Below are 12,107 nucleotides of genomic sequence, written 5' to 3' on the forward strand. Positions count from 1 at the left end.
AGCGGGGTCCCTGGGAAAGAACGGAGGAATAGGGGGGAACAGGCGGTTGTGCGACGGCATGGATATGGAGGGTTGTGCACGGCGGCATGGAGATGGAGGTTGTGCGACGGCGGCATGGAGAAGACAACGTTGTAGTTGAGGGAGGAGGTAGAAGGGGTTCTTGAGACCCTTTTACTCTTTTTCTTTTTTAATTTTTTTTTGCTAAATTATATTTTTTTGAAATACATTTTAGGTTTATGTTTTGAAAATTTAATATAATAAAAATATACATTTAATATCTTTTTTGTCAAACAATAGATTTGTTATATTAAGAGGCCGATGAAGTTCGAATCCACGTCGTGGTGCAATAGCAACACTCCTCTTCACCGTTGTGGTAGAGAGCCACTTGCCATTTTCATTTATTTATTGAATAGATAGTCCTTCTCGATAATTTTCCATGAGGGTAAAATTGTGTCTAAAATGTTTTAAAAATGGTGTAAGGTTCATTCTCCCATCAATTTGAGATTCATTCTCAACACGCCTCCTCACGTTTGAGGAATTTTCAAGCTTAACACATGGACATCACAAATGGAGTGAGGTGGAGCATGTTAGGTAGTTAGGCTTCACACAGGAGACAACCTACTCTGATACAATGAAGAAGTTTGAGGTTTCATTGTAAAACTAATTGGCAAAATGAGAAATAACCCAACTTACTTATAAGCCCAAGCAAAATCACTCCTCTCATGTGGGATTCATTCTCAACATATATATGTTGATAATATATATATATATATATATATATGTGTGTGTGTGTGTGTGTGTGTGTGTGTGTGTGTGTGTGTGTGTGTGTATATCCTCGAATACCAATGCAATGCATCGCTGTGGAAGGGGTATCAAGAGTGGTCCATCATTTAGCATTGGCATTTTGAGAACTTGGGAATAATACTAATATACTGGTTTCTGATTTGTTTTCTGCATAAGCTTTGTTACAACTATTTTCTAGTACTACAAGTGGGTTTTCAATGCTCCACCTTAAAAGCTAGACGTTAGGCGTAAACGTACAAGTACAAGTAAGCTAAGCTCTCTCTGGAAAAGAGAAATTTTTATGACTTTTTTCAATATAATCGTAGGGGATTGATCTTGTTGAACATTATTTGTTTAATTTTCCGTCATTGGGCATCGACGTTTTCTTAGGGTCAACAAGGGGCATGATTTGTTGCAGTTGTAACATTATATAGCTGCAAGCTGTAACTGCAGTTGTACTTCTGTAATTCTTGCCAATAAGATTAGTCAACATTTGTGGATTAAGATTAGCCGTAGCCTCCTCACCAATAATTAATCGATTTTCAATTGGTTAGTTTCTTCTGTTTGGACCGCGCGTGATGAGGATGAAGGAATTGGGTTCGCAATGGAATGAGTGTACATGTGTATACGGTATAACCCTTGTTAAGAGGGTTTCGTTTATGTTAGTCACCAAAAGGGATCTCACTGTGAGCTCAACCATCAACGTGAAGTGTGTTCTTAGATTATCATTCGAGGATTCTTCAAAAAAGTAATTAATAAAAAATCACTACTCCAAAAAGCCTGCCAGAATAATTCTTAAACATGGGGACCTTAATCAAAAACCCTAATTGTATGAATTATTCTTAAATAGGGACCTAAAATGTAATGTCCACAGAAAGTGCAACGTTGATTATCGATGAGGCCCGGGGAGCAAGGGGTTCGAATTTGGAAAATCTTCCAAAGTTGATAAGAAAAGTACCAATGACTAATAGTAATTTTGAAGTATTTCTTTTTGTACTGGTTGGTGACTGATGACAAATAATCTTTATCCTTTAAACATTTTTACATGGTCAATGTGAAGTTTCATTTATCAAAAACACTAAATATATATACGAATCTTTCAACTTATATTTACTAGTCTATCATCTTGTAGTGATAGGTCGAGTATTAGTTGGACCACAGCATCAATATAATTACTCTAGGTAGGCAGCGAATAAAGAGTAACACTTATGAAGAGAGAGAAGTCTAAGATGGCTAAAGCTGGATATGGATACGGTAAAGAATTGGCATTGGTAAAGAATATGTTTATACAGAGCTGAAGAGAAAGACCTGGAAATCATGGGCTTACATTTAGCAATTTACCGCACCTGGGGGAATGTTTGCTTTCTTTTGGTAAAAGAAGAATCTGAGTTTCTGAAAAGGTGCGTTTAGTTATTGCAGGAAGCAAAGCTACAAGTACGTACTTCAGACCAGGCCTACATTGGGACCTAGCCCGACAATCATCGTAGCCAGTCTTGCAGGACAGAAAAAATTTAAGAATTTGTAAAAATTAGATCTCTATTCAAATGTAACTGTCGTATGATCTTATTCAAGATTCCGGATTGTTAGCTAGGGGAACAGACTTTATACACAAATGCTTCTGCTCAAAGCTGCGTTTATCGTGTATATATGTAGGTTACTTTTTTACTTTTCAAGAAAATTTATTTACCATATCTATATACCTTTCTATATTCCGGCTAAAAATATCTATCTAGGTAATCTAAAAACATTTTGTGCCATCTTTTACAGAAGAAGGAACAAAACAGTATCCTACATAAATAGTAAGCCAATTGTCCAATTCAACTGAAAACTAATTGAGAATGAGTTGAGAAATCAAAGAACCTTGAAGCATTAATGAACATTTTCAATTCTCCAATCCGAGATGCTCCTCACTTGTGCTGTTTAATTAGTAAGCCTAACAGATGTTTATCGCTTTGCACGTCGATAGTACATCTGCTCTTATAGTAGGGTTTAGGCTCCAAAACTAATATAAGAGCAGGGTTTAGGCTCCTCCCAGAATATTTAGTCATTTGATTTCCAATGTCGTGTCCTTCTTATTAGAAAAATTATGTTTGTATAGTTTAGACCAATTTTCAGTCTAAGCTGATTTGTTAGAGGCGCTAAAACACATATGGTTGTGAATAACTGCAGTTGTGGTAGATATAGATGGATTATTTTCTGATTAAGGTCATCCTGACTTGAAACCATAACGTAATTAAAAGGAGGAGGGGAGCTATTCATTCTTTATTGTAAGACCATCTCCAACCTTAGGGCTAAAACCTAAAATTTTTAGCCCATAAACATTTTTTCTGCTCCAACCTTTCTGCTCTAAATTTTTTAGCCTGAGATTACTAAAGAATAAATTTAGGCTAATTTTTTCTTTTAAAGTATTTTAAAAGAAAAAAAATTTATGTACACTATCATAATTTAATTTTATGAACATTTTAACCTAAAAATATTTAAATTCCGATAAATATTGAAAAATCACTAAATTTGGGGGAATTTTGAGTTAAATAATTTTTTTAATTATTTTAGCTGTTGGATTTAAATTTGGGCCGTTAGATCTTTGTTTTATCGTTAGATTTGATTATATTTGATTTCAGCCGTTGGATTCAATAAATCCTGAGAGACATGCCCACGTGGGTGGGGTCCCACTGGTGGTGCCCACACCATTTTCTGGGCTAAATCCTGGGAGGAATTTGGCTTTTGTTTAGCTTTTAACCCACACAATTAGCATGGGTTGGGTTGGGTTTGGGAGGGGAATAAAACCTAAAAAATAGCATTTAGCTTAAGGTTGGGTTTGGTATAAGATAGCTATATTCATCCTGTAAGGATTTTCTAAAGGAAACTTTAACGAAAAACTCCCGGTACTGTTTACTTTAACGAAAAACCATATTTTTATACTAAAAAGTCAATCCTGGTACTATTCACTACGTGTGAAGACAAACGGTCACATGCACTCCATGTCACCTCGTTATGTTGTCCATATTAGGCTTGAAAATTTGCCACACGTGAGAGACGTGTTGGTAATGAATTCCACATTGATGAGAGGAATGGCCTTGCATGCACTTATAAGTAGTTAGGCTACTCCCCATATTATCAATTGGTTTTATGGTGGAACCTCAACTTTCTTCACTATTGGGGTGGTGCCTGGTGGATAGACTTGGAGCTGTTATACGTGTTTCTTGGTGGAGGAAAATTGAGAAGGGTTACAAAATAAGGCCGAACTCAACCACATAATCGCCAAAAATGTTGTGTGGAAAGACTGGTCTTGACGAATACTGGTCTAATTTTTTGAATATGGAACACATATATTTCCTTTTATATCAAACGAATACTGTTCTAGTTTCATTTTTTTATTTTGTATTATTGATAATGGAAAATCTTAAATGTTGAAATGTTATACAGATGAGAATGATTACGAATTTACGAATAAGATAAAGCTAAGCTGAAGTCTTAAAATATTTCATATTTAGTGGTGCAAGTTAACTATATATTGGAACCCTAAACTATTCATAATAAAAGATGTTGGAATCAAGGTTTCACTGCCAGAAACATCCACGTTGATCAGCACATATGTAAATGCATTTTACCATGATATGAACTCCTCTATGAATTTATCAGAAATGACTAGGAAGGAAGAACCCCTTTAATGCATGTGATTATAAACGGCTGGCTAACCAATCAAAGGCTCACATCAGGACTTGGGTTTTCGGGAGAAGTGGCATTGCTGTGGTTTGTGGAAGTTAAGCCCTAATTGCGTAATAGAAACAATCCCCACGGAAATGTATGCCCAGAGACAGCAGCACAATAGAGACCCTTTAGTCTTTACTCAGAAATCTGTAACAGAAAATGACACTGCACTGCTAGCTTTTATCTCACCCCATCACTACAACTAAAAACATTTTCTTTCATTAAATATAAAAATAAAAATAATTCCATAATTCCATAATTAATTATAACACCTTGATTTTCTTTGAATTTATTCGTTACGATTAAGATATCATATGCCTTTTACGTCTTCTTCTTCTCTTACATTTGTTGCGAGTTAAAATTCTCACAAATAAGAACTAATTAATTATATCTACCAAGAAAATAATCTCAAACAGGTTCCTGTAAAAGCGAGCTAGGTAGAGTATACTGCATCTTACTCTTGCCGACTTACACATGAATATATGAATGGTCTCCATCTGCTAGCTGCAAACACAAACACATGCCTTAATAAGCTTATACATCAGTGGTCCCTTAATTTTTTGTTTGGTGAAGAATCAAGATGGTACTGCCGGTCGGCCATGCCCAAGCCGAAGCTCTAAATCAAGCTCTTCAAAATTGCCCTTTTCGGTTCCAGGCTTTGAGGTTTCCGGATCATCATGAGCCGATGATTTGTTTGAGTGACAATATTGGGAATTAGAATTGCTTCTTCCAGCTGGTGGCACAACTGACACTATGTAGTCAGGAGGTGGAATATTGGGTGAAATTGAAAGAAGAGTGGATGGTGATGATGACTCAACACCATGGCCATGTGTTCTACTCGAGCTCATCAAACTTGTCGCAGTATTGAAGGATGCACCATTTATACTATCAGGGCTTGGCAATTGGTAAACAAGGCATAATCCACCATTTGCATTCACAAATTCTTGAGTTGGGATTATGAATGAGGAAGTGGAAGCTGATGAGACTGCTGCCGGGCTCATCTGAGGATAGGATTGGTGGAGGCGGGCCCGGTCACGGCGGTGCACATTCATGTGGCCGCCTAGGGCTTGGGCGGATCGGAATTCCCTTCTACAAAATGTGCAAGTGTAAGACCTTGGAGGCCATGTGGTGCCCATTACATTACCGGTGTCCTCCGCAAAGGCTCTCACCTCCCATGAGTCATCTTCAGGTTCTTGAGCTGCCTTAGGGTTCCACATCCAGGCTTCGGGGACCAAGTTAGGGTTTGATAACCGGGTTTGATTTTGATTTTGTTGTGATAGAGCTAAGTTCTGGAGATCGGTCCGGGAGAGAAGGCCAAGTTCAGCCATGGTAGTATGGTACTTGTACTAACATTTAAGATATATAAGAGATATCGATGGATGAGTTGATGGGGAAGCAAATGGTGAAACGGGTTAAATAGGGGGAATCGGCTAAGGAGAGGAAAGGGTAGAGACAAAATGAAACCCTAACACCGAGTGTATCACCAAAGTTGGGCAACAAGCAGTTGGATTTTAGTACAATACACATTTAAATAACTTAGGCCACCTCCACTAGCTGTGTTCTGTATACCAGACAGTTACTTTGGCTTCAACGTCAATCTATATGTGTTTACTGGTTCAAAATTCAAAATTCCTAAACACAATATACATTAATGAGATAAATCCTTAATTATTTTGAGTTAATTTATAGATGCGAACTGAAGGAAAAACACAGAACACAGATAATTATATGGTCTTATTAGTCATTAAGCTAAAAATGATCAAAATACCATCTATTTGTAGCTTCATTTGTCTATCTCTCTAAGAGAGGTACATATGGCCCATCAACACATGTGTGTCTTATCTCTATTAAAAATATGGAACAAATGATGGTACAAACAGATATTGGCTGATATTAAGTGTAGCATTACTCAAAAATTATTTCTAACTAGCAGTGTAATCTACCATATCCTCCATATAAAATAAAGACCTAAAAAACAAAACAGACATGAGAAATAAAGAGGAAATTAAGTACTTGTTGGAACTTATGGCCAGTTTGGGATTGCTGCACTTTTTAGAATAATCAACTATAGCCACTTAGTACTACGGTCTAGTGGAATTTCTCTTCACTTATAAGCAAGAGGTTTTAGGTTCAATTATAGCCAAAGGCGAATTTGAACCACATTATTGCTAGCCCATTGTGAGGCTAAGCTTACCTCTCCCCCTTAGTGTAGATAACATCGTTTGTTCAAAACAAAAACAAGAAAAATAATCAGCTGTAAAATAAAGTAGTTGAGCGTTTGATAAATTTTAATGTAAAAGTGAAATAATTGTATCTAATGATAAAAATGGACATGGTAGTGGAGGTGGTGGCGATGATAGTTGTGGCAAGGGCAGTATATATATAGGTTCATAGTTCAAAATTAAGTTTTTTTTTTGTGTACTCAGAAGTCATAAAAATGAAGATGAAGATTGGCAATCATTTTTAGAAGGGTGATGCTGGAGAGATCATTTACTTGAATTATATTTTGTAGCGGTTGATAGTTGGATTCTTTTTTAAATCATTAAAACAAGAAACCAACCATCAACCGGTACTCATATGGTCTATAAAATATGATCTAAAAAGATGATTTTCCTAATATTTTTCTTTTTACAAAAATAAAGGGAATATGAGACTTAGAGGACTATCACGTACAATGATATTAATACCACATTTTTATACCACGCTTTGTAACAAATGGATCATAACAATCAATTTGTGATTTTATTTCATTTAATATTGGGTTTTTCTCATCGAATGCCACGTATTGTGGTATAAAATATAGTATAAAAATATATCAAGTGTAGTATTACTCGATATAGAGAAATTTTTAAATGTAACCTTATATTAAAGTTTATGTGTAACTAATAATATCACTAGAAAGTTATTTGAGTAGATTACCAGATTGCCAACACCAGTTTATTTATTATTCTTGATAGGAAGCCGAAAAGATACAGTAAACCTCGTAAGAACAAATTTGATACATTATGATTTAGAACAAGAAGAAGAGTTCTGATTAGCAATTCTAGCGTTAATAGTGACGAATAGTTTTTTTTTATTTTTTTATTTTTTTTTATCCTGATGATTATTTTTTGTGGAGTTTGTTTCCAGTCCAAAATACATTTTTAGAAAGGAAATGACGAGATGAATCTCCCGTTTCATTTCTTTTTACCGTTTTGGTTTTGTAAAACTATTTAAACAAACTTTCGGGTTTATCTTTTCATTCCATTATCAATGAAATTGGAAACTTCTCTCAATTATCTAGTGTTCCAACTTTGTATTCTAAGGCGACCATTTGTGATCCCCTAAATCTATAACTTCTATGTTGTGTCACATTAAAACACTTAAAAATGTCATCGCTAAGCACACTGCATCTAAAGTCTAATATTCGAGAATCCCTTTGTTTGATATTGCGTGCATAGAAAATAAATGAATACAAAATTGGAGCATTGAATCCTAAACTTTGACACATAGTGGATCAATTAATGGTTCTATTGTTTAACAATGTTAAATTCCATTCGAAACAAAAATGTTTAAAAACGGACAAAACTTCTAACGGGCTTACTCAAAAGACCATTTCTACATATTATAAGAAGTATAAGGATTAATACTTAAAAATTTTAGTTCATGACCTGAAGCTCCAATGACTAAAGTTCAGAAACCATTTCATTCAATCAGCTTTAGAAAGAAGCTTATACCATAACCTCTATTCCATTATGGTTCAATAGGTTGGAGTTACAAGTCCTGTAAGAATTTTTCTTTTGCCTCTATTTTTTCTCTCGTTTTCCGAAATGCCTACTTAGTAGTTACCAAAGTATGTTCAATCAATCAAACGTATAGCCAACGTATACTCCACTTGGATGTGGACTGTCATAAACAACATGTAACTAAGTGTCTTCACTTGTATTCTTCATCTTAAATTCTCCTTTTTGTCATTTTCTTGTTGTCCCATATAAGTAAGTCTCTTTGAAACATATTTCTTTTTCCTTTAAATATGAATAATAAAGAAAGCTGTAATATATACGACTCTAAATCACATAAAATATCTTGATATTAAAATATAAAACACTCATACAATCAAGTGATAAATTATCATATATCTCTTTAACAAGTTGAAGTTGATGGAGTGTTTTACATAGTTTTTTCCACCCACGGGCAACGACTAAACCAATTAACTTAATATCTTAGTTTCTCAAAACATTGTTTGCATCGTCTCCAATCTACCAAAGTACACTGACAGGGCTGCGCTGGCTCTTTTTACTTGCAACACATTCCTAGTTGGTCATCATGTTTAGCTAGTTGCTTATTTTATTTGATAATCATCATATCCTACTAATAAGTGGAACAAAGTACTTTAAAAGGAAGTGATTGGACTTGAAGTACTTAATTTGTGTGATAGTTCTAAATCATTTATTTTTCTTTATACTTATGTAGTGATTAACGAGGTCTAACTTGTAAATTAATTTCATTAATGAATATATCTGTCCATTTCATTCACCGGATTAATATTGATGTTATCATCCAATAGAATATTCATGATGCTTGTTAAGTCAGAGGCCAATAATATGATCAATGAAGACAAAGATAAGGGCCAACAAGAAAAATACAGATAAAATAGAAATGTAAATTATACATACATTTCATATAATTACATTTTTATTAGGGTTTATTGACACTGCAAAAATATCATTATCCATTTTTTATACAAATTTTATTTTGTTTATATATAAATTTGGAGTACAAATAACCTTTTTGTAGTGTGAATAACAATTTTGTTAAACTAACGACATTACATATTGCCTATAAATCATGCATATTGATATATAACATATTAATTATGTGCCATATTTAGCACTTGGTAGTACGATCTAACATTATTCTTTTTCACTTGTAAGTGAGAGATTTTATATAGATTTCATTCTCAGCAAAGGCGAATTAGAACAAAATTATTGTGGTTTGTCCATTGTGAGGTTTAGCCCACTCACCCACCTCTCAAATATATATAATATCGTATTTATTATAAAAAAAAAAAACTATAAGTCATATTTGAAGAACATCGTTGTGAATAGTATCCGATTGAAAAGAGAAAGTGAGAAGGGCCCCAAAACGGGAACATTATTAAAAAAAAACTATAAGCCATATAAACAATTATGGGTCCCCAACGGGAATGTAATAGTATCAGATTGAAGGTCTGCAAAATTGAGTGTTTCTCGAACAAGTTTCTCTTCTCCAAACACATGTAAAGAAGTTGAGGATTTAAGATCTTTAAAAATGGGGTCTAGATCGAAAAGGGACTTCACAAGTCTTCAAGCTCACGCCCTTCACCACCTTACGTTAAATTTAAACGAAGTTTAATAATTTGTGGCTCGATCGGCATAACAATACAACTTGAAACCAGCATAAAGTTTAGTGGATTGGGTTGAAGAGACTCAATTGCATTTGCCAGTACTAAATATTAACCAAATAAATTTGGATAGTTTGAGTTTGTTGAAAAACAGTTGGAGTTAGTTGAATGGGTAAAATTGTAAATCTGCTCATCATTGTCTCTATATAACCAGTGTTTAGAGACTTAGAGAATCATCATGTAAACATTCTATTACTCATTGAATAACAGAAAGTCTCTCTCCCCTTCTCTCTCTCTCTCTCTCTCTCTCTCTCTCTCTCTCTCTCTCTTACTTCTTGTTCTTCGATTTCTCCAGTTTCTTTATCCCTAAGGTTTCATTGATTCTTTAGTGTTAATACTAAAAATACCTTTGTGAATTTCCTCCATTCTTACTTCTTAGAAATACTTGTGTTAGAAATCCAAATTTTCATAAGAAAATTAGTGTTTGGTTGGCAATTAATGTTTTTCATTTTTTTTAATAGATGAAAAATGAGTGTAAAATGCGTTTGGCATGTTGTATTTAAAAAATAAATTTAGAAAAAATGTAAAATTGATGTTTCTGTGTTTTTCAAATAGAATCCAAAACAATAGATAATATAAGATACATTATGAACAAAATTAAAGTTTTAAGAAGAAAAAAAAAAACGTGTATGTCACCACCACCTTAACACAGTCATAAAAAACTCCTCAATGACTATGCCAAAACCAATGTCACCGTCTTTGCCACCACCACCACTCACACCATGGCCATCACGACTGGCACAATTGCCACCATCACTAATAATGAGCACAACTGCTACCATCATCACCACCACCCACCACCATCACCATATTCTCTAATGCCATCACCCATGCCACCATATGGCCACTACCACCTTCACCATCTCTGCCACCATCGTCTCCACCATTCCCACAATCTCTATCTCAACAACTAGTACAACCACCCTAGCCACCATCACTATCATGTACACCACCATCACTATCATGTACACCACCATCAATGTCATCTACGCCACCACAACTCCCAACACCATTGCCCCTAGCCCCGCTATTGCAACCACTCACATCCCAATACCCACAGCACCTGTCACCACTGTTACCACACCACACTCAACCACCGTTGCTAATAGCACTACTTTTGTTATAATATCCGTCTTTACCATCACTACCACCATCTTAAAATTTCTTACAAAAATTTTACTAGTAAACATGATTTTTTTTATATTAGTACTAGATACATTTTCAATTTCTTTTTGCCAAAACATCATTCTCGGATTAAACTATTAGACACGTTCTAAAATCATAAACATAGAAATCTTATTGTCCTTTTCATTTTACAAAACAGTTCTTAAAAATCAGTTATGTTAAACATTACCAATTGGGCCCGTAGAAATCTTAGTAGGCTATAGGGTCTCACTCTTTGAAATGTACTGGATGCGTAGACTCAATTGCCTTCTTTAGTCCAATCCAATACATAGATAGTTTCATTCGTTACCTTAGCCGATTATCTGTGCTAGTACCAGGCCCAAATTCTTTTAACCCATTCTTCAAAATCTACCTTGGTTCTTAAAATATCTAAGAGCGAATTGCTAATTTAGTTATTGAATTATCACCTCAGTAAAAATTAGGTATCTAAATTATTTTTTTGTTTTAAAAAAAAATCAATCCTTGAATTATAAAAAAACTGACAATTAGATCTCGAATATTATATTCGAAGCTATTATATTCAATTTTCTTTCAATTTAAGTCACGTTACTTGCATGTGATACATGAAAGTTAGATTGGTAGTCTTTCATAAAGAAATAATGCATGTAGTTAACTTTGAAGGGTAAATTAGACATTAGATTCACAACTATATGAAATGTTAAGGGCTTATAAGAGAGAAAATGACGGTATTACACTATAAAACGTGTCAAGTGACTTAAGTAGACGAAAAATTGGATAAAATAACTTTGAATATAATAGGAGGATGAAACTAGCAATTTTTAATGAATTTAGGGACTTATTTTACCCAAAAAATAATTTAGGTACCTAATTTTTATTAAGGTAATGATTCAAAGACTAAATCGGCACTTCACCCAAAATCTAAATTCCAACCATGGTGAATAACATGATCAGCTCACATTTGCAGCTAGAGCTACGTCTCAGTTTCTTAAACTTCATGGCTAGGATCTTCTCCGTTAGCTATTGTGGTCATCATTTCAAGATTGCA

The 12,107-nt window shown here is 34.4% G+C and overlaps 1 protein-coding gene across 1 annotated transcript; it reads right to left on the reverse strand.

Annotated features, from left to right (window-relative positions):
- Positions 1-5,069: 5,069 nt before the first annotated feature.
- LOC137710327 (transcriptional regulator SUPERMAN-like) lies at positions 5,070-5,822 on the reverse strand. The gene has a single exon (XM_068449274.1). The coding sequence runs from the start codon at positions 5,820-5,822 to the stop codon at positions 5,070-5,072; it is 753 nt and encodes a 250-aa protein (XP_068305375.1).
- Between the last annotated feature and the right edge of the window lie 6,285 nt (positions 5,823-12,107).

The sequence above is a fragment of the Pyrus communis genome, chromosome 12 (assembly GCF_963583255.1).
Source record: "Pyrus communis chromosome 12, drPyrComm1.1, whole genome shotgun sequence".
In the NCBI taxonomy this organism is placed as follows: domain Eukaryota; kingdom Viridiplantae; phylum Streptophyta; class Magnoliopsida; order Rosales; family Rosaceae; genus Pyrus; species Pyrus communis.